The sequence below is a fragment of the Cornus florida genome, unplaced genomic scaffold, assembly GCF_030987335.1.
Source record: "Cornus florida cultivar Cherokee Brave unplaced genomic scaffold, ASM3098733v1 CherokeeBrave_3.0.0_Hap2_Chr08, whole genome shotgun sequence".
Classification (NCBI taxonomy): Eukaryota; Viridiplantae; Streptophyta; class Magnoliopsida; order Cornales; family Cornaceae; genus Cornus; species Cornus florida.
The window spans coordinates 22,702,870-22,726,450 of record NW_026775578.1 but is presented as its reverse complement, the minus strand read 5'-3'; the positions used below and the strand labels follow the sequence as shown (position 1 = coordinate 22,726,450).

The following is a 23,581-nucleotide window of genomic DNA, read 5'->3' as shown; positions in this document are numbered from 1 at the left end:
ATAATATATGTGTGTGTGTGTGTGTGTGTGTGTGTGTGCGCGCGCGCGTGCGTGTGTGCGCGCATCTAGAATATTTTACCATGTGGGGAAAGTTTGAAAATAAAACTGTATATAAATCAAGCCTGGGGCTGAAATCCTCAGAGTACATCCCTTAGCGATCACAACTTAACATGTTCTTTTTTCCCTAAAAATTTCAAGGGAAGTGACTTCAAGATTTTGCAACTTAAATCCATCTCACATATTGCAGGTAGATTTTTATGAGCTTTATATAGTTATTTGTTCTTAAATGTTCTTCATCCACTTTTTAATTAGATTATTTTTGTGGATTTAATAATATTGGCTTTACTTTGCAGAAACGTGAGCTACTTGAGTTTCTCTGAATTGGAATGGAGCTTTCAAACTTTGGCTTATCCATATCAAGGTCAATTTTCTGTATTTATATCTATGTAATAGTTGCATGTTGCTTGAGCTTGATGCATGCAAGTTTGCCTACCATTGTAGCCACCTCCAGGCTTGGAGGGAATGAGACAGATCGACTTGCACTGTTGGCCTTCAAGGCCAAAATAACCAATGACCCTCTTCAGGTTTTGAGTTCATGGAATGGTTCCATTCCCTTCTGCCAGTGGCATGGTGTCACCAGTGGTCGCCGACACAAAAGGGTCACCAAATTAGACCTAAGGTCCCAGAAATTGTTTGGGACCATACCGCCACACATTGGAAATCTAAGCTTTCTGAGAGTATTTGATCTCTGAAACAATAGCTTTGAAAAAGAAATCCCTCCAGAGCTTGTTCGTGTACGTAGACTACAAATTTTAGGCCTAAACAATAACACAATAAGTGGCCGAATTCCTGCCAATTTATCTGCTTGCTCTAACCTCTATGACTTGTATTTGGAATTCAACAATCTGGTAGGGCCAATCCTTGTGGAGCTGGGCTCCTTGTCAAAGCTCCGGAGTATTTATGTTAAGCATAATAACCTAACGGGAATTTTACCTCATTCATTCATGAACGTATCATCTCTTGAGATACTTTCTGCATTCGGAAATAATATTGGTGGGCGTGTCCCTTATGCACTTGGCCAACTTACAAACATAGGAATAATTTCACTAGGAAGCAATAGGTTGTATGGTACCATCCCTCCTTCAATCTTCAATCTCTCTTCTCTGACAATTTTCGATGTGTTTCAAAATAAGCAAATTATAGGTAGCCTTCCCTCTGACATAGGCATCACTCTTCCTAATATTCAGTTCTTTAGCATTGGTGAAAACAAATTTACTGGATCTATTCCTACCTCAATATCCAATGCATCGAATCTGGAAGTGTTATTGCTCAATGTAAATAATTTTGCTGGACAGGTGCCTACAATGGAGAGACTGCATAAGCTGAATGTTATAAATTTAGGCATCAATTATCTTGGAAGTGGGGAAACTGAAGACTTCAACTTTTTGTCCTCTTTGACCAATGCCACCAATTTAAGGGTGTTTATTTTGGACAGTAACAATTTGGAGGAATGCTTCCCAAATCCATCAGCAACTTCTCATCCAAGCTTGAATTATTTAGTGTAGCCGATAATCAATTGTTTGGGAGCATCCCGGAAGGAATTGGGAGTCTAATAAGCTTAAATTCGCTATATATGTCGGGCAACAAGTTCACAGGTAAAATTCCCACTGAGATTGGAATGCTTCAAAAGCTAAACACATTCGACTTGTCAGCTAATAATTTTTCTGGAGGCATGCCCTCCTCTCTCGGAAATTTAAGTATGTTAAACATCTTGGGTTTGGAAAGCAATAATCTTAATGGCAGCATCCCTTCAAGTCTTGGGAAATGTCAAAATTTGTTAATACTTGATCTTTCTAACAACAATCTCAATGGTACCATACCCTCAGAAGTTGTCAGTCTCTCTTCCTTATCAGCCGTTCTCGATTTGTCTCAAAACTGTTTCACTGGTTCACTTCCCATGGAAGTAGGAAATTTGAAAAATTTAGGTGGATTGTATGTTTCTGATAACATGCTGTCCAGTGAAATTCCTAGCACCATTGGTAGCTGTGTGAAATTAGAGAAATTATCTATGGCGGGTAACTTCTTCCAAGGGAGCATTCCATCATCTTTGAGTGCTCTGAGAGGTATTCAAGTTTTAGATTTTTCTCACAACAATTTTTCAGGAAAAATTCCAGAATACCTTGTGGGCTTTGAATTTTTACAAAATTTTAATCTATCTTACAATGATCTTGAGGGTGTGGTACCAATAAATGGTCTCTTAGCAAATGCAACTGCAGTTTCAGTCACTGGAAACAATAAGCTTTGTGGAGGTATACTTGAATTACAGCTGCCTCCATGTAACTTCTGTAACAGGTTAAAAGGATCCAAAAAGAGGGGATTAACACTTGCATTGAAATTAATAATTCTCATAGCATCAGGGCTTCTTGGATTAATAGTACTGTTGTGCATTCTATTTATTTACTGGCGTAAAAAGAAGAGAGAAAAACCTTCTTTAGGAAATTCAGGAAGCTTTTTTTTGAAAGTATCCTACCAAAGTCTACTGACAGCTACAAATGGCTTCAGCAACTCCAATTTGATAGGGGTGGGTAGTTTTGGGTCTGTATATGGACTTCTTGATAAGGAATGGGAAAAGGTTGCAGTGAAGGTACTTAATCTTTTGCGGCCAGGAGCTTCCAAGCTTTTCATCATCGAGTGTGAGGCATTGAGGAACGTCAAGCATCGGAATCTTGTCAAGGTAATCACTGCATGTTCAAGTGCTGATCACCAAAATAATGACTTCAAGGCTCTGATTTGTGAGTTCATGGTCCATGGGAGCCTAGATGATTGGTTGCATCCAATTCAAGGAGAACTTGAGGCGTATGAGGAACCAAAAAATTTAAGTCTTGTTCAGAGATTGATTATTGCCATTGATGTTGCTTGTGCACTAGATTATCTCCACCATCATTGCCAAACTACGATAATTCACTGTGATCTGAAGCCAAGCAATGTTCTTTTGGATGATGACATGACTGCACATGTAGGTGACTTTGGGATATCAAGATTTCTTTTTGATGCTAACGATAACGATATTGGAAATCAAACCAATTCTGTTGGAATCAGAGGATCCGTTGGTTATATGCCACCAGGTACTAACAGTACAACTTTATTTATTTATTATTATTATTTTTTCTCTCTGTTAACATTTCTTGCCCAAAATATTAAGGAGTTCTGGTGAAATATGTATTATCACAAATCCAAATCAGTTTAAGTTAGAAGGAACAAAAAAGTTGTCGAGCAAATGAGCAATACTTTCTGGAGTCATTGCCCACTTTTGTCGCCTGTATTACACTTGCTTCGAGCTGCTCTGGCAGAGAACTAGAAGGAACATTAGTAATCGTTGTTTTGAAAATAAAATTTTACTTTCTTCGAGTCATGAACATGATTTTTAAGTTTTGGCACAGAATTGCGATTAACATGCATATTGTTAACAAGTATTTAGTTACTTTAAATAACTTATTTGAAGAGTATGACAAATGATAGATTAATTGTTCACAAGTATTAAGTCTTTGAAAAATTATATCTTTCTAGAGAGTTCTGTAAATAATAACTTAGAGTAAACTGGTGGATTTTAAAAACAGGATTAAGGTTTTTATATAGTTGAGGCATCTTAGTCCTTGTACTAAAAGATGGGAAAAGGAAAAAGAAAAAAAGTGTTTGCTTAAAAGATGAACTGTTGACTCATCTATGCATGCTAAATTAGGTTACTCCTTCTTAGGTCTAAACAATGTATAATGAATCCACGTTTCACATATAAAATGTTTGTTTGCTAAAGGGATATTTACATTTCTTTTTGCACTGGGTTGTGTGAATTGTAGAGTATGGTATGAGAAGTGAGGTGTCAACATCCGGTGATGTATACCGCTATGGCATTCTCTTGCTGGAGATGTTTACTGGAAAAAGGCTGACTGATGTGATGTTTATTGATGGACTGAACCTTAAAAACTTTGCCAAGACAGCTTTGCCAAGACAGCTTTGCCGGACAAAGTAATTAGAATTGCAGATTCAGTACTTCTTCAGCTAGGAGAAGAGGGGGAGGCAAGCACAAGCACCAACAACACTCTCAATCAAAGCCATGTTAGCAGTTACAAGATTCAGGAGTGCTTGACTTTGATATTTAGAATCAGAATTGCATGTTCTGAAGAGTCACCAATTGAACGATTGGTTATTAGTGATGTTGTAGCCAAGTTGCATGTCATCAGGAACAATCTTCTTGGAACTGGTGGAACACATGTTGGAAGAACTAGTTGACTGCAGTTAATCTTGAGTTGGTATGACTGATTTACTGTCTTCTTAACTGAGAGAAAATATAAGCATCTCTCTCTTATGTTAATTCCATGGTCCACAGTGCCTCTGGAAAGGTAACTTTAAAATTTTCAAGTTGTCAAATGCTCCCTAATCAACATTTTGGAGGGTCCTTGGCTATTCTTTCTTTTCTATTTCTATTTACTACAGCTTGCTAGATGACTAAATGACTTGGGTACCTCCACCACCCGAGGATCCCTCCAGGACTGCATAATAGTATTTTTTTTCACCTTCTTAACCCTTGTCAATAAAAATTTAGACCATTCCACTGCAACAAAGGAGAGCATTTGTGACATAAAAAACCATCACTATTACTTAATATTCTGTTACTAAAAGTGCTTTAGCTATGAAATATTTCTCAATTTTTATGTTTTATTTTGAGAATGCTACACTGCTCTTCTCCGTGTTGTTTCGATTTTTTATTTTCATTTTATCTAATTCATTAACTGAAAGAAAAACTGATTTTGTGAAAAATAATTATATAATTTTTTGAATTGTGTAGGGCAGAAGCCAGAAAAAAAAACATGATAGCTCGCTTGATCGTATTATCTTTAAACTTGACTTTTTGGTTAAAGGATGCCAGTTACTCTGAACCACTTTAATTTGCATCTTTCAGTTTCTTATATCACATTCAAATGTCTGATAGCTAATTATGTTTCCTCTTATCCCAGATGTGTGAGGCCTTTTAAACTCGAAGAAGTTGGTTGATTCATCAAGTGCGCAATGTCAGATATTTCTTTCTCGCTTGTTACATATATTGTTCTGTATTTTATTTTTATTTTTCTTTCATGTTTTCTTTTATCATTAATTTTCTCTCCAGTGTGCAACTTTTGTCATTTAAATGTACTTCAAGTAGGTTATTACAATTGTCTTTTATATTTTTATCATGTAAATGTACTTCAATAAAGAGGCATGTATTTAATTTCAACATAAATAAAATCTAGGTTGAATTGCATAAAACCCCACTTTGACTTGTAACATTTTACAGTACACTCCTTTTATTTAAAATTTTTTTCTCAAAATACTCCCTCCAACTAATTGAGGGGTTTTTTTTATTTATTTTTTTATTTATTTTTATATATATATATATATATATATATATATATATACCAAGTCAAAGGGGTTTTATGCAATTCGACATACATGTTTTATGCACTTGGTCAGTTGGAGGAGAAAACTTGTTGCACCATGCAACGGGTGCATACAGACCGTCTGTGTAATAAATGTGCGGTGCGTGTATTACAAGTGCAGTAATGAACGGTTGAATATGCTAGTTGCACGGTGAAACAAGAGCAGCCTAGTTTCTCTCCAGTTGGAAGGGTTTTGTGCAATTCTTCCAGTTTTATGCAAAACAACTGGGCAGGGATAACATCCCAGTAAGAAAAATTGGGGGCATACTTTCTTTTACACTGGTTAATCCATCTTCTGTCCTTGCATTGCACATAATCCCAAGCTAGGGTACACTGAGTTGTTGTACTGATCTCCTTTACTTTTCTCAGCCCAGTGACTATGGTCCATTTGAGAAGATACATTTTCTTATTCAAATCCTTTTATATATATTTTCTTGGTATGGTCTGTGGATTAAAGTCATTTTGGCTTCAATTTTGGGAAGCCCATTTCATGAGAATATAATTACTAAAGCGAATGCAGGTTTGTTCTAACTCTTCTGATTTTGTGAATTTAAATGTGTTTTTAATTACTCTTGAAATTTTCATGTTTGTTGGATTTTAGATAGAGGTGTTATGTGTACTTTCATAACTTGTATTACTGGAATGCTTAGCATACTTTGTCGCAAATCAAACTGTTGCAGAGCTCATATTGGCATCTGGCCAATGATGCAATTAGCCTAGGTCAAGAATTCCCTAGAGCATCAAGTCAGTTAAACCTTTTATCCAATAATTTCCTCGTCTTTAGGGTTAGGTTAAACTTTTGGTATTTATGGGTTATGGCTTATTATGGCTTATGATTTGTTGTATTTGATTTTCTGGTTTGAATTAGGGTTGATAAACATTCAGTGTCTATCCAAGAATTCCTTCCTCTTTGGAGCTGCGTTTATTTCTCCCTTAGGTTTTGTATGAACTGAAACTTGATGTTTGAGAGGGAGAGTTGGTAGGAAATGAGATAAACTGTATAATAACGAAGGACAATGTAATTTGACACATTCTTGTCACCATGTGAAATGGAGAAAAACCTCACCTATACATGGATAATCAATTTATATGATTGTAACTAATGGTTAGATTTATGTTTTATTTCTTTTTATATGTGAAACTCACACCTACTTTGGCCCCTACGGAGACTTAGAGCTTGAAGCATTGGCTTTTTAATTGAGAAAGTTCCACTATGCTAGCATCCTTGGTGGTATCGTTATATTTAATTAATTATAGCAAGACTATTATTTTTCTTACATGTCAATTTTTAAAAATTTAAGATACATGAATAGCAGTTGTTTGGATGTGTTTTTGTTGTTTTTATTGTTGCTTCTGCTGGTGATAGCATTTCTGGGTTTAGCAAATTAGGCAGAATTGTGATCCCAATAAGTTGCCAAGAAAACAATCCCATGTCAGGAGAACTTGATTTTACAACCAAATTTTGAGTATAAATTCACTAGTTTGACAAGAGAATGACGAAACTGGGAGTCATGGAAATATATGAGCCATATATAACTATATACTTGGTAATATTTTGTTGTCTTAGTTATTGAATTCGATTAAAAAAAAATTCTGAATCTGATTCAGTGATACCAATACATCCACACTAGGTAAGTCAATTCTGTGTTGCCACATCAAGAATTGATCATAAATTTTCCTTCACACTATGAAACAAAATTTGCTTATGTGCCACTTGAATGTCCTGTGGAAGTGAGCAGAGTTGGTCCATTATATAGGAATCCTTTTGTGCGTCTATCAGTTTTTTGCATTGGTATATTTGTTTATTTATATGCTTGTTTTAAAATAATAGATACTTGAGATATCAATAATTTACCTCATCCCTCCTGAATAGTTGAAAATTGAGATGATAGTGATGCTGATATTTAAGTGTAATTTATCTTATCTTATTCTATCATCAAGGGCATCCAATTTTGGACTTCCAAATGCTATCAGCCGGCCAAATCATAACCACTTGGAAAGACTTGAACACTGCTAGACATTTTCCCCCTCAAATCACTTCTACGAAACGTTCTCTAACTAATAAAAAAGGAACGACTTTTCTGGTGTGCCTGGGTTCTATTGGAAAGAATAATTAATTGTTTTTTTGGGTAAGGAAAACAATTTGTTTTTGACAATGAAAGAACAATATATAACCGGAACTGCTGTAAGTATTTGTATGTCTGATTCATCTATATGCCAAAAATTTTATTTTCTACTAATCAATTTTGTAGTTCCCAAATTCAAATGTCAAGGTTGGAACCAAAGTGACAAGGACTTGTTTTATCATCTTATCAGTAACAGGATTCCTATCATTATTAAATATTTGGATCTCCTAACCATTTGGTGGATTCCTTCTGAAAAGTCCACTATACAAACAATTTGTTTCATTTGATGTTTTGGCACTTGATGTGGATCAATTTCTTTGGCCATTGGACGGGTGGTGAGCTTAGAAAAGTGCATATCCTAACTGAGCTGATTTTCCTTTCTGAACTTATTATACAAAATGACACCCTAAGAGTATATTTTCTATGCCAAAATGATAGAATTATTTAGTCCTAAGCAACGGCATTGACCTGTTAATCTCCCTTTCTCTGTCACCTCTCTCTCCTCCCTCCCTCTCTATGAGTGTGTGTGTGTATGTGTGTTGAAAATATTATTTTTCTTGATACAGAAGGACTTAAATAAGCTGTTCGCCCATGAAAGCTAGAACTTGTGTAGTACCTTTACCGAGTTTAAGGTCAGTTGGTCTCAATTGCTTCATTCTGTAGTTCGGAATGTACTGAAAAATCATCTTAAGAGCACACATAATTTAATTTCTAGACTACAATGAAGATGGGCATTAACATTAGACGTAGCAGCCATTGCAGCACTTCCGAGACTAGCTAATATTGTAAAATCGACTTGGACTGAAGCAATAATGAAACTAAAAAAAAAAAAAAAAATCAGACTAGCTAAAATGGTTTGGCTGCCAATTTATGCAGAGAATGGCTTATTTCCCTTGATAAGACTGGAAAAGTTGGTCCTTCAAATTTAATTAGTTAATTGCTCTAAAGTCTGAACCAACAGTATGAAAGCTTACTAGTTTAGTTATAGCTGACAAAAAGTTCAAAGCCTCCGGATAAATAATGGTTTGAGTTACACCTTCAAGTTGGAAAATTGGCAATTTCAAATTGCCAAAATGGTTTGTTTCAGCAGAACCAATGTGGACTAAGGAAGGTGTAATGCATTTGTCCCACCTTCTATAAATTGAAATGGTCTATCCTTAACTCGTCAGTCTCAAGACTCTTTCCCTTGATTTATTTATTTTTTATTCTTGGTTTGTTGTAATCTATTCATTTTTATATTTTTGGTTCTTATGGTTGGCTTTATTGGTCACACATCATATAAATGTGTCTGCATTGCCTGAAATGAACCATGCACTGAAAAGCAGCCTTATATCAATTGCCAAGTGCTATCAGAAAAGTCACAAGTTCTTGAGTAAAATGGGGCTTCTGATTTTGGGCTTAATCATATCAAGGTCAGTTTTCAATGTTTTCGTCTATCTTATAATTTTATGTTACATAATCTTACTGCATTCAAGCTTTCCTGTCACCATGGCAACTTCTAGACTCGGAGGGAATGAAACAGACCGACTTGCATTACTCGCATTCAAGGCCAAAATAACCAGTGAACCCCTCCAGGCATTGAGCTCATGGAATGAATCAGTTCACTTCTGCCAATGGCCTGGCGTTACATGTAGTCACCGACATCATAGAGTAACCATGTTGGACTTGCAGTCCCATAAGCTAGTTGGATCTATTTCTCCACACATAGGAAATTTAAGCTTTCTTAGGAAACTACAGCTCCAGAACAATAGCTTCAGCCATGTCATCCCTCCAGAACTTGGCCATTTGAAAAGATTGCAGTACTTGCAGCTGGACAATAATTCAATTGAAGGTGAAATTCCAGCCAACATATCTGGTTGTTCTTCCCTCATTCTCTTTACTGTTGTTTACAACAGTCTGTTAGGTAAACTTCCTGCAGAGCTTGGCTCCTTGTCAAAGCTTGAAAGAATTTATGTTGCTAGTAACAATCTAACGGGAGGTATTCCTCCTTCTTTGGGGAATTTATCATCTCTTCAGTATTTTTATGCAACCCTAAATAATTTAGAAGGGAGCATTCCGGATGCTCTATGCAGATTGCTAAACCTTACTTCTATGGGAATGGGAGGAAATAGGTTGTCTGGTGAGATCCCCCCTCCACTTTTTAATCACTCTTCTCTCATGACTATTGATGTGACTGAGAACCAAATTCAAGGGAGTCTTCCCTCAAGCTTTGGCATCACACTTCCAAACCTTGAATTCCTTGGCATCGGCATTAACCAATTCATTGGTTCTATTCCTGTTTCAATATCAAATGCAACAAATCTGGTGTACCTTATGGCCAGTACAAACAAGCTCACAGGAAAAGTTCCTACTTTGGAAAAGCTGCACGAACTTCGGCGGTTTTTAATTTCCTCAAATAATCTTGGAAGTGGGGAAGCTGATGACGTGATCTTTCTATCCTCTTTGACCAATGCCACCAGCTTAGAGCAATTGGATCTGAGTCTAAACAATTTTGGAGGGAAGTTGCCTGAATCCATCGGCAACCTCTCAACTAAGCTTGCTAAATTGTCTTTATCATACAATCATATATATGGGGACATTCCAACAGGGATTTTGAATCTTATTAACCTGGAGTCCTTATATATCGCAGCCAATCAATTTACAGGTAACATTCCCCATGACATTGGTAGGCTTCAAAAGCTACAACAACTAGGTTTCCAAGAAAATGAGTTGTCCGGAAATATCCCATTCTCTTTTGAAAATTTAACCTTTTTAACCCAAGTTCAGTTAAATGAAAACAATCTCAGTGGCAGCATCCCTTCTAGTCTTGGGAAATGCCAACAATTGGTCCTATTGGATCTTAATCAAAACAACCTCAGTGGTACAATACCATAACAGATTTTTGGTCTCTCATCATTATCAATAGGTCTTGACCTTTCCGGAAACCATTTGACTGGATCTCTTCCCATGGAAGTTGGAAATTTAAAAAATATTGGTTACTTGGATGTTTCTGACAATGAGTTATCCGGTGAGGTTCCTGTCTCTCTAGGTAGCTGCGTAAGATTGGAAATCTTACTTTTGCGCGGAAACTTTTTTCATGGGACCATTCCTTCATCTTTGAGATCTTTGCGTAGTATTTACAGTTTAGATCTATCTCACAATAACTTCTCTGGTGAAATTCCAGAATATTTGGAGGGGTTTGAGGTTTTGCAGTATTTGAATCTATCTTTTAATGATTTGGAGGGCATGGTACCAGGAAAAGGCATCTTTAAGAATGCAAGTGCTATTTCAGTCACAGGAAATAGTAAGCTCTGCGGTGGTATACCTGAACTAATGCTCCCTATATGCAAATCTAAGGGGCCTAGAAAAAAGAGATTGACTGTTTCCTTAAAATTAGTATTAAGCATACCTTGCGGGCTTGTGGGACTAATTTTTCTGTTGTATGTTCTGTATTTTTTCTGGTTTAGAATGAGAAAAAATGTGCCTTCTTCAGGTTCACCAGCAAAGTTATTCTTAAAAGAATCTTATCAGAGCCTCCTTAAAGCTACTGATGGGTTCTCTGCTGCCAATTTGATTGGTATGGGTAGTTTTGGGTCTGTTTATAAGGGAATCCTTGATCAGGATGTATCCATTATTGCTGTGAAGGTACTTAACCTTGCGCACCATGGGGCTTCCAAGAGTTTCTTAGCTGAGTGCGAGGCATTGAGAAACATCAGACATCGGAATCTTCTGAAGGTGATAACTGCATGTTCAAGTGTTGATCATCGGGGTAATGATTTCAAGGCCTTAGTTTACGAATTCATGGGAAAAGGTAGTCTAGAGGAGTGGTTGCACCCGAATCAAACTGAAGAGTTCACACATGAAGTGCCCAAGAACTTAAACTTTCTTCAGAGATTGAATATTGCTATTGATATGGCTTGTGCTGTAGATTATCTTCATCATCAATGCCACACCCCAATAGTACACTGTGATCTCAAGCCAAGCAATGTTCTTTTACACAATGAAATGACTGCACATGTTGGTGACTTTGGGTTAGCAAGATTCCTCTGTGCAGCAACCCCTTATACTACTAATCATACAAGTTCTACGGGACTAAGGGGATCTATTGGTTCTACTGCTCCAGGTAGACATGCTTTTCGACAATTCTTAATTGTTTTACTTTTTCTTTCAATTTCCATTTTTGTTTATTTATTTATTTATTCATTAGGACTTTCATATGAAACGGACTTTGATGCAAAATACATGTAATAAAGAAATTAGAACTCTCCCCAGCTACACACAAATTTTGAAGTCACTTGTATTTACTCCACTTAGTTTTTTTTTAATGTCTTTGTAGCCTCACAATCATGAAAATTTCATGCCAAGAATCATCTCCTTTTATAAGTCAATAAATCTCTCCTACCCCGAAAATTACACTTTATCTTGATAATTCTCTTTGAAGTTTTTAGCTTCTTATCTTGTGTTTACAAATTTTTTTTAGAGATACTGGTGAAAATCTTTTAGGAATACCATAAAACACAAGTGTATTTTCAAATGCCAATATAAATAGGAGCAAACTGATAATGGCTCTTGTTGCTTGTTAAATCCATTTTTTATTCAGACTTGATTTGGCAGATACTAACCAGGAACCCTAAGAATCATTCCTCTGAAAATTTCCTTTAGTGGTTTCATCAAACATGGATTTGCATTTGGCCTATGATGGCAGCGAACTGCACTCATTATTATGTCAAATGAAATTTATTTTGTGTTTGATTTTGCTAGTACTTGTAAGCATCCTAATTCCATGTTGGTATTTGAATGATATAAATCCTTTCTATGGAAGTTAAAAGCACATGTCCTTGACAAATTAATTTGTCCAATTTTCCTTTGACAAATCAATTTGTCAAATTTTTCTATACCAAGAGAATGTATAAAGAAGAGTTTTTTTCTTACATATAATTTTTGTATTAAAATCCTGTACAATAATAGTCATGTGCATTGCAGAGTATGGTATGAGAAGTGAGGTGTCAACAAGTGGTGATGTATACAGCTTTGGCATTCTCCTCCTGGAAATGTTCACTGGGAAGAGACCCACCGATGACATGTTTGGAGACGGTTTAAACCTTTATAGCTTTATCAAGGCCGCTTTGCCGGAGAAAGTAGAAGAGATTGCAGATCCCATACTTCTCCAGGAAAATGCAGATGAGCTCACAAGCACAAAACATACCAAGAATCAAAGCAGCACAAGAAGCCACAAATTTCAAGGTTGCTTGGTTTCAATATTTGAAATTGGACTAGCGCGCTTGTTCTGCAGAATTGGCCAGTGAAAGACTGAACATTAATGATGTAGCAGCTGAGTTACATTCAGTTAGGGATATTTTTCGTGGGATCAGAATACATGGAGCAAGAAAAACTATGACTACACGACACCCTAATCAACAGGTAATATTATTTTCTTATAACTGATTTAAGAGAAATATATATATATATATATATATATATTGGACTGAGTTCTCTATCCACAACTTCATACCAGGTAAAGCCTATTCTAGATAGAAGATCAAAGAGTCATGTGGTTCATATGCTTCCTCATAAGTCTCTGTGTGTTCTGCTGACATGAAACACAGTAGGCTTGTGGCTGTAGGCCAAATGTATGTCGCATAGAGATTGATTTAGATAATATGTTCTGCATAGCATTTGGCATGACTCTATTATGGTGGCATTTAAGTGGATGTAGTTGCATGTTTGTTTAAATGGTTGATTAAAATCCGGTGATAGTTGGATCTCATTATTTGACTTCAATGCCCAACGTGGAAATGAGCTGATGTCTATTTCATTATCAGCTAGTGATTCTGTTCAATTTCTGTGTAGAGTCCAATGGTTTTTTTTTTTTTTTCCTCACCTGTAATACCCCCTAATTTCGGAACACGGGTTGATCAAGTCCGCGCACAAAATTAGGGAATATCAAAACAATTAAAGTATTTAAACAAGCACAGATTACAAAATGAAATAAAGAATAAAATAAAACGCTGAAGAAATCTAATTAATAGTAAATCCATTAATAACTTCCAAATGGTTACAGTTCGGGAATCCCGTAACTCAAGGACCCCTTAACCAAAAGTTACTATGTAGAATTCCAACCAAATAAATACTAATCTCAACTGTAACAATAATAATATCCTACTTGTAAATAAATAGAAAGAATGGATAAGTCCTCCAGCTGCGGATCCTCAACCTTGAGACTTGACCTTCTAACAATCTGAAAAATAAATCGCGGGTTAAACCCTACGAACAAGTTCCCTCTACCAAACCTCTGAAAGCCAATAAACAAATCATCTATATCAAAACAAACCCTAATAAAGTTTAAACTTTAATATACCATGCTATAAATATATATAAATACTTTTATACAATACAATAATCCTATCTATTAATAGGTGCAATTAAATTGTTAAATCCATTTACCAACGATTAATTAATAATCAGACCTAGACCAAAACCATCATTTATAAGTTTCCTATAAAATAAACTCCACTCACCTTAATTCCAACCTAACCAGTAATTTAACATTTTAGCTATAAATTACATTTAAATGAATAATCCACTAAAATCCAAAACCTAGTAATACTTTTGATTGTTTAAATTACATGTTCAGAAATTTAAACTTTCACAAATCATTCATGTCTCCACCCACAATATTTTATTAATATATACCAAGTAATACACTAATATGTAACCACTAGATTATTCTAATTTAAGAATATCTAACTTAAATCCAACTCATACCTACCGTACACATAGATGAATTTAATCATCTAACATACATAGCAATTTAATTTTGCTTTAGCAATTCAACCATGCTATTATGAATATATTTATCTATATATTGGCAACTCAACCATGCCTCCTCAAGTATATATATTTATACTTTTAATTAGCAATTCATCCATGCTTTCCACGTATGTATTTTATCTATACGAATAATAAGGCAATATATTTAAGCCTTTGGCAACTCATCCATGCCTACAATTCAACCATGTACCAACCTTAAACTTAACTAATAAGCTAAATCACACATACACATCTCATGCATATAATAAGCATGTCAATAATTAATAACCCACATATTCAGATACACCAAATAAGACTTATAATAATAATTATCTTAAATGATATCCATATACAAATGTATTATGTAATATATACGTATATAATATCTTCTATACTATATATACATATACAGATGTATATATATATAACTACTTCCTTCCATCCTAATCACAAGTTAAATAAACCATATACTCATGTACGATTATAGATAAATAACTAAATAAATAAATATATATATATATATATTCATTTCCTTCTATAATAATCATTAATTTATTCTGTTACACACGCTAAAGGCTAACACATATCTTAGCAACACTCTACAGCCTTTAGAAAAACTAGAACACATCGAGACTTATTCTAGAACCTCTCCGGACTTTACCGGACCTTTTTGAAACACCAAATACCTTACCACGCGCCTCTACACTCTCCGAAGCACCTTGCACGCGCTTCCACACATCTTTCCACGCACGCACGCGCTCACACGCGCCCTCACACGCGCTAGAGAGTGAGCGCACGCTCACACGCGCTGCCACGCGCGGCCACGCGCTGCCACGCACGCTGGCTATTCCTCTTGCTGACGCGGCGCGCTCCTATTGGTTAGTTGTACCGCGTCCCTGCTGGTGCGCTGCAGCGAATCAATCCACCATCATCCACCTCATCCAACGGTCTAGATCAGCGTAGCCATCAACATATTATACACCCTAATGCACTGAATCAATCTATTATGTATTTCAAAATTCAATGCCCCAGATTCACATGCACATACTTTTAGCATAGGCCGCACCACACTGGAATATCGCCTTTCTAAACTACCATCAGTGCGTAAACATATACAGTATATATATATATAATTAATTTGCACATATATAATTATATATATATAATTCTAAATATCCGAATTTTTCTAAAAAAATATCAAATCAGTCCAGAAAATTCTAGGAAAAATCCACAAGCTTAATTTATTAATTTTGGCCATAACTAAATATATGTAATTATATTTTGGTCCATTTAATTTAATTAATCATGCTACATAAAGTTAAAACAAACTATAAGAAAATTTCAGAAATAATATTTAATTAACCTTCCCTCACATACAATATTTAAACTATCCGAACAATTCATACATATATTCACATGTTTAAATCTATAAAAAAAAAAATTCAAAAAAATAAACATGCTCATCTAATTCGATTAATAATTTAATTCAATACAATACAATTATTATTTCAATAATCAAGGTGATAAGTTTATGAGTTCTAAGAGGAGAAGTAGAGAAGAACTCGCCTTTTCTTTTCCAGATCCGGTCTCCTCTTACGTTCTTTGATCCGGCCTCCTCCTCGTTAGCCCTTCTTCTTCTCTCTCTAATTCTCGTATTTTTCTAACGTAGAAAAACTCCTAACCCTAAAGTCTTATATGTCTATTTATACACATTCAAAAACCTAAATCATTTTCCCATTAGGATTATCATATAAAATAAATAATATTTATCTTTTAAATAATATATATACATACATATATTTTAATATAAATATATATATATTACCTTCCATATATAACCATTAGTTAAATAAATTATATATACCTATATATATCAATATATAATTATATTGACATATATGCCCCTACACATGATTTAATAATGAATTAATATACACATGCAATTATATAGGTATAATTATGCAAAGATAATTGTTAAATATCCTCCCAACCACGGGCCTTTACTAATTAACCCAACAAGGCTTCCTTCAAGCCCAATACCACATCCGTTGGTCCAACTTCCTTTAATCCCAATCCAAATAACTTAAATACCTAAAATAATGAAATTAAATTTAATAGCTACCAATAATTAACAATAAAGTTACACCAACATAAAATCACGCAAATCAAATAAACACTTCACTAACTAGCATTCCACAAATCAAACACCATATAAATTTAACAATTAAAATTACAAAATATATAATTTAATTAAAACAATACAATTTACCTACGCACTTAATTAAAGAAAACAAATCACAACTATCAAGCACCTAATTAAATAAAACAAATCACTTAAAAATAATAATAATAATATAATATAAATTAATTTAATTAATAAATCCTTTTTAAAATATCGGGGTATTACATTCTTCCCCCCTAATAAAAGGAATTTCGTCCTCGGAATTCACGAATCCATGAAATGAAATTTTGATTATTTGTCCCAAACTTTCATTTTCCCTTATTCCACTGTTTGCCATGTAAGATATTTAATATGCAAATATCTATAATAAAATGCTCACAATTGTGTAAATTACTTAAACACTTAGTGGTGTAATATACTAACAGTCAATGATTTGTATATATATGTATAAATATATATCACCATCATAAGCCAAAACCATCCAGATACTAATGAACATGATGCACTTATATCTACTAAGTCATTTCTACATCTACCTTGAAATAAAAAAAAAACATACCTCAATTCTTTTGAGGTACCCATGCAGTGCAAGGTGTGGCATTGTACACCATACCCTGATGCAACTGCTGTATAGGCTGTCCCTGCGGTGGCGGTGGTGCTGGTAAGGCCGGAAATGTCTGAGCTTGCACACGTGGAATCTGTGGAGTAGGTAATGGTTGCCACTGTCCCTGTTGCCCATGTTGTTTCTGAGCCAACCCAGGACACCGTTTGGCTGAATGCCCATAATCTCCACACTTATAGCAATGACCCCTAAATATACTTGACTGCCCCTCCTGGTGATTACCCTGTAGCTGTCCCAGTCCAGTCTGAGGTGCTCCAGTCTGCTGAGTGGAAACTCCCTCTCTCTGAACTTCTGAATTACCCTTGTGCTTCTTCCAAGGCTGCTGGCCCTGGAATCTGCCCTTGTCATTCTGTCGGTTCCCATTATCATTCACTTTCGCAGCTGGCTGGTTAGCAAAATCTTTGCCACCCCGCTTCTCAGCCCTAGTCTGTCTGAAATCCTCATTTAGCTGATAAAGCTGCAAAGCTGCGTCCACCACTTGAGCATAAGTAGTGTAGGCTGGACTACCAGTAATAGCTCTCTTGATAGACCACATCAGTCCCTTGACAAAACTGTTGCGCTTCTTCTCCCCTGTATCCACCTCCTCCGGTGCAAAGAGAGATAAGCGTGTGAACTGCTGTTCATACTCCGCCACTGTCATGTTCCCTTGCTGCAGATTAAGAAATTTAGTCTTCATGGCTGCCCTAACTGCATAAGGGAAATACTTTTCTTCAAAGCGTGCACTGAACTCATCATAAGTCAATGCCATCCTCTCCTCTATGGTGGTAACTGACTCCCACCACTGCAGTGCATCCCCAACTAGCTTGAAGGTAGCAAGTATCTGCTTCTGAACCTCCGTGCACTGAACCAAGCGAAGATGTCGCTCAATGTCCTGTTTCCACTGGTGAGCTGCTCTCGCATCCGTGGAGCCCGTGAACTCAGGTGGACTCCCTTTTGTGAAAGAACTCCTGGCCTTCTCCCAAGTATCAGTCTGAACAACCGGTGCTGGTAACGGTGCCGACTGTACCTGAGGCTGATTCCGAAGGACAGCTACTACCCCAGCTTCTATAGCCCGAGCAATGAGGTCATTGATGTGAGGAGGATACTCTGGATCCCTGCCCTGAGCCGGAGCCTGAACTTCCTCTTGCTCCTCCTGAAGCTGACCCTCATCCTGAAACCCAAGTCGTTGCTGCTCTTCCTCCATTTGCTGACGTTGCAGGTGTTCTTGCTGCCTACGTGCAGCTCTCCTCTGTCGACGGTTCAGATTCTGTCCTCTTCCAGTGTTAACCATGCTGTTAACATAAAACGACAGCCATCAGTACGATTTTAACGGACCGTAAAGGAATACAATGTATCCTAAACTTAATCTCTAAAGAAAAGAGTACACAAAGCGGAATTCACATAACGAAAGACACCCTAGGGAAACTTGAACCTGGAGTGCTCTGATACCAACTGTAATACCCCCTAATTTCGGAACACGGGTTGATCAAGTCCGCGCACAAAATTAGGGAATATCAAAACAATTAAAGTATTTAAACAAGCACAGATTACAAAATGAAATAAAGAATAAAATAAAACGCTGAAGAAATCTAATTAATAGTAAATCCATTAATAACTTCCAAATGGTTACAGTTCGGGAATCCCGTAACTCAAGGACCCCTTAACCAAAAGTTACTATGTAGAATTCCAACCAAATAAATACTAATCTCAACTGTAACAATAATAATATCCTACTTGTAAATAAATAGAAAGAATGGATAAATCCTCCAGCTGCGGATCCTCAACCTTGAGACTTGACCTTCTAACAACCTGAAAAATAAATCGCGGATTAAACCCTACGAACAAGTTCCCTCTACCAAACCTCTGAAAGCCAATAAACAAATCATCTATATCAAAACAAACCCTAATAAAGTTTAAACTTTAATATACCATGCTATAAATATATATAAATACTTTTATATAATACAATAATCCTATCTATTAATAGGTGCAATTAAATTGTTAAATCCATTTACCAACGATTAATTAATAATCAGACCTAGACCAAAACCATCATTTATAAGTTTCCTATAAAATAAACTCCACTCACCTTAATTCCAACCTAACCAGTAATTTAACATTTTAGCTATAAATTACATTTAAATGAATAATCCACTAAAATCCAAAACCTAGTAATACTTTTGATTGTTTAAATTACATGTTCAGAAATTTAAACTTTCACAAATCATTCATGTCTCCACCCACAATATTTTATTAATATATACCAAGTAATACACTAATATGTAACCACTAGATTATTCTAATTTAAGAATATCTAACTTAAATCCAACTCATACCTACCGTACACATAGATGAATTTAATCATCTAACATACATAGCAATTTAATTTTGCTATAGCAATTCAACCATGCTATTATGAATATATTTATCTATATATTGGCAACTCAACCATGCCTCCTCAAGTATATATATTTATACTTTTAATTAGCAATTCATCCATACTTTCCACGTATGTATTTTATCTATACGAATAATAAGGCAATATATTTAAGCCTTTGGCAACTCATCCATGCCTACAATTCAACCATGTACCAACCTTAAACTTAACTAATAAGCTAAATCACACATACACATCTCATGCATATAATAAGCATGTCAATAATTAATAACCCACATATTCAGATACACCAAATAAGACTTATAATAATAATTATCTTAAATGATATCCATATACAAATGTATTATGTAATATATACGTATATAATATCTTCCATACTATATATACATATACAGATGTATATATATATAACTACTTCCTTCCATCCTAATCGCAAGTTAAATAAACCATATACTCATGTACGATTATAGATAAATAACTAAATAAATAAATAAATATATATATATATATATATTCATTTCCTTCTATAATAATCATTAATTTATTCTGTTACACACGCTAAAGGCTACCACATATCTTAGCAACACTCTACAGCCTTTAGAAAAACTAGAACACATCGAGACTTATTCTAGAACCTCTCCGGACTTTACCGGACCTTTTTGAGACACCAAATACCTTACCACGCGCCTCTACACTCTCCGAAGCACCTTGCACGCGCTTCCACACATCTTTCCACGCACGCACGCGCTCACACGCGCCCTCACACGCGCTAGAGAGTGAGCGCACGCTCACACGAGCTGCCACGCGCGCGCACGCGCGGCCACGCGCTGCCACGCACGCTGGCTATTCCTCTTGCTGACGCGGCGCGCTCCTATTGGTTAGTTGTACCGCGTCCCTGCTGGTGCGCTGCAGCGAATCAATCCACCATCATCCACCTCATCCAACGGTCTAGATCAGCGTAGCCATCAACATATTATACACCCTAATGCACTGAATCAATCTATTATGTATTTCAAAATTCAATGCCCCAGATTCACATGCACATACTTTTAGCATAGGCCGCACCACACTGGAATATCGCCTTTCTAAACTACCATCAGTGCGTAAACATATACAGTATATATATATATAATTAATTTGCACATATATAATTATATATATATAATTCTAAATATCCGAATTTTTCTAAAAAAATATCAAATCAGTCCAGAAAATTCTAGGAAAAATCCACAAGCTTAATTTATTAATTTTGGCCATAACTAAATATATGTAATTATATTTTGGTCCATTTAATTTAATTAATCATGCTACATAAAGTTAAAACAAACTATAAGAAAATTTCAGAAATAATATTTAATTAACCTTCCCTCACATACAATATTTAAACTATCCGAACAATTCATACATATATTCACATGTTTAAATCTATAAAAAAAAAAATTCAAAAAAATAAACATGCTCATCTAATTCGATTAATAATTTAATTCAATACAATACAATTATTATTTCAATAATCAAGGTGATAAGTTTATGAGTTCTAAGAGGAGAAGTAGAGAAGAACTCGCCTTTTCTTTTCCAGATCCGGTCTCCTCTTACGTTCTTTGATCCGGCCTCCTTCTCGTTAGCCCTTCTTCTTCTCTCTCTAATTCTCGTATTTTTCTAACGTAGAAAAACTCCTAACCCTAAAGTCTTATATGTCTATTTATACACATCCAAAAACCTAAATCCTTTTCCCATTAGGATTATCATATAAAATAAATAATATTTATCTTTTAAATAATATATATACATACATATATTTTAATATAAATATATATATATTACCTTCCATATATAACCATTAGTTAAATAAATTATATATACCTATATATATCAATATATAATTATATTGACATATATGCCCCTACCCATGATTTAATAATGAATTAATATACACATGTAATTATATAGGTATAATTATGCAAAGATAATTGTTAAATATCCTCCCAACCACGGGCCTTTACCAATTAACCCAACAAGGCTTCCTTCAAGCCCAATACCACATCCGTTGGTCCAACTTCCTTTAATCCCAATCCAAATAACTTAAATACCTAAAATAATGAAATTAAATTTAATAGCTACCAATAATTAACAATAAAGTTACACCAACATAAAATCACGCAAATCAAATAAACACTTCACTAACTAGCATTCCACAAATCAAACACCATATAAATTTAACAATTAAAATTACAAAATATATAATTTAATTAAAACAATACAATTTACCTACGCACTTAATTAAAGAAAACAAATCACAACTATCAAGCACCTAATTAAATAAAACAAATCACTTAAAAATAATAATAATAATATAATATAAATTAATTTAATTAATAAATCCTTTTTAAAATATCGGGTATTACATCACCCCAAGGAATGTTTAAACTTTACCAATCATTTACTTATCAAGGACACTGAATGTACTTTATGCTAATTAATATAAATCACACCTAACTCCACAATGAGAGGAAGCGTAACATCGATTTGTACTGCTTGCACTTTAAAGGAAAAAATATTAACTGAGGATCCCTCGAGGACCTCATACCCATAGCTTGTTGGCACTTCTATCTCCGCAGATTGGAAAAATGAGCCCCAGAACTGCATTACAATATTTTCTTTTCGCCTTTTTTTCTGACCATTTCTTGATTTGTGTGTTCTGTTCTTGAGCAGGGCTACACTAATTTTCACTGTGTTTGTTCAATTTATTATCGAATTCATTTAACTAATAGAAAACCTGATTTTGTGAAAAAATGATTATTTAATTTCCTGAATTGTGTATGCCAGAGCCAGAAAAGGCTGGATAGCTCGTTTGATTCTGTTATCTTTAAGCTTGACTTCTTGGTGAAAGGGCTGCCGCCTTGTTAATTTGCATCTTTCACTTTCGTACATCACATTCAAATGTTTGATGGCTAATTTTGTTTCCTCTTATCCCAGATTCATCAAGGGTGACGAATTGGTTGATTCATCAAGAACAGTATATTGTTCCATATCTGCCCTCCGGTGTGCAGCTTTTCTTTCATATCTGCCCTATGGTGTGCAGCTTTTCTCATTTAAATGTTCTTCAAGAAGGCTATTACTATAATATTTTACCTTTTCCCCCTGGGTTGCACTTCCATAGACAATAAAGAGGCATGTAAGTAATTTCAACATAATTAAAATTTATACTGTAATTCGTAAATTTGAACATGAGACATTATATAATCTTCCCTGTGTGATACTTGAATTGCATGAACCAAATATACCCTCCGGGGTTATGATGCCTTCTACTATGCTATATCACTGTTGGATTACACTGTATATAATTTTTTTACGAAAATCATACTATTGATCCCTTTAGAAAGAAGCGTCTATTTTGACAAGAGTATAGAGTATACAGCTTAAAAAATGAGATAATATGCTTTCTTTCGAGTATTGATGCGTTTCACACTGTGTTTCAATCCTTTGGAAACATTATTATTAGAACTGAAAGTCATGGAAATATATGAGCCATAACTAGCCATATATAACTATATATACTTGGTATTATTTTGTTGTCTTAGTTACTGAATTCAATTACAAAAAAGAAAAAAAAAAAAAAAAAAAAATATATATATATATATATATATATATATACACTAGGTACTCAATTCTGTGTTGCCCCATCAAGAACTGATCGCAAAATTTCCTCGCCCAACAATACAAAATTTGCATTTGCGCCACTCGAATGCTCTATGGGAATAGAATTGCTCCATTCTATAGGAATCCTTTTGTGCTTTTATCGGTATTTTGCATTAGCATGTGTTTATTTAAGTGCTTGTATTAAATCATAGATTTATACTTGAGATATAAATAATTTATCTCTGCAATTCTCGATGGTTGAAAATAAAGATGATGGTCATGATGATATTTCAATGTAATTGATCTTATTTTATTCTGTCATCAGGGGCATCCTATTTTGGACTTGCAAATGCTATCTGCCGGCCAATTCATCTC

General features: G+C 35.0%; 2 protein-coding genes and 1 pseudogene across 2 annotated transcripts; all 3 read left to right on the top strand.

Annotated features, from left to right (window-relative positions):
- Positions 1–386: 386 nt before the first annotated feature.
- Positions 387–1,565, top strand: LOC132269865 (probable LRR receptor-like serine/threonine-protein kinase At3g47570). The gene is made up of 2 exons (XM_059771100.1): positions 387–679; positions 761–1,565. The coding sequence occupies exons 1-2, from the start codon at positions 387–389 to the stop codon at positions 1,563–1,565; spliced, it is 1,098 nt and encodes a 365-aa protein (XP_059627083.1).
- A 68-nt stretch (positions 1,566–1,633) lies between these two features.
- LOC132269864 (probable LRR receptor-like serine/threonine-protein kinase At3g47570) lies at positions 1,634–4,287 on the top strand. Its single transcript, XM_059771099.1, has 3 exons — positions 1,634–3,125; positions 3,855–3,954; positions 3,996–4,287. Exons 1-3 carry the CDS (start codon positions 1,634–1,636, stop codon positions 4,285–4,287), a joined length of 1,884 nt encoding a protein of 627 aa, XP_059627082.1.
- LOC132270798 (probable LRR receptor-like serine/threonine-protein kinase At3g47570) lies at positions 4,033–23,117 on the top strand (annotated as a pseudogene).
- The last annotated feature ends 464 nt before the right edge of the window (positions 23,118–23,581 follow it).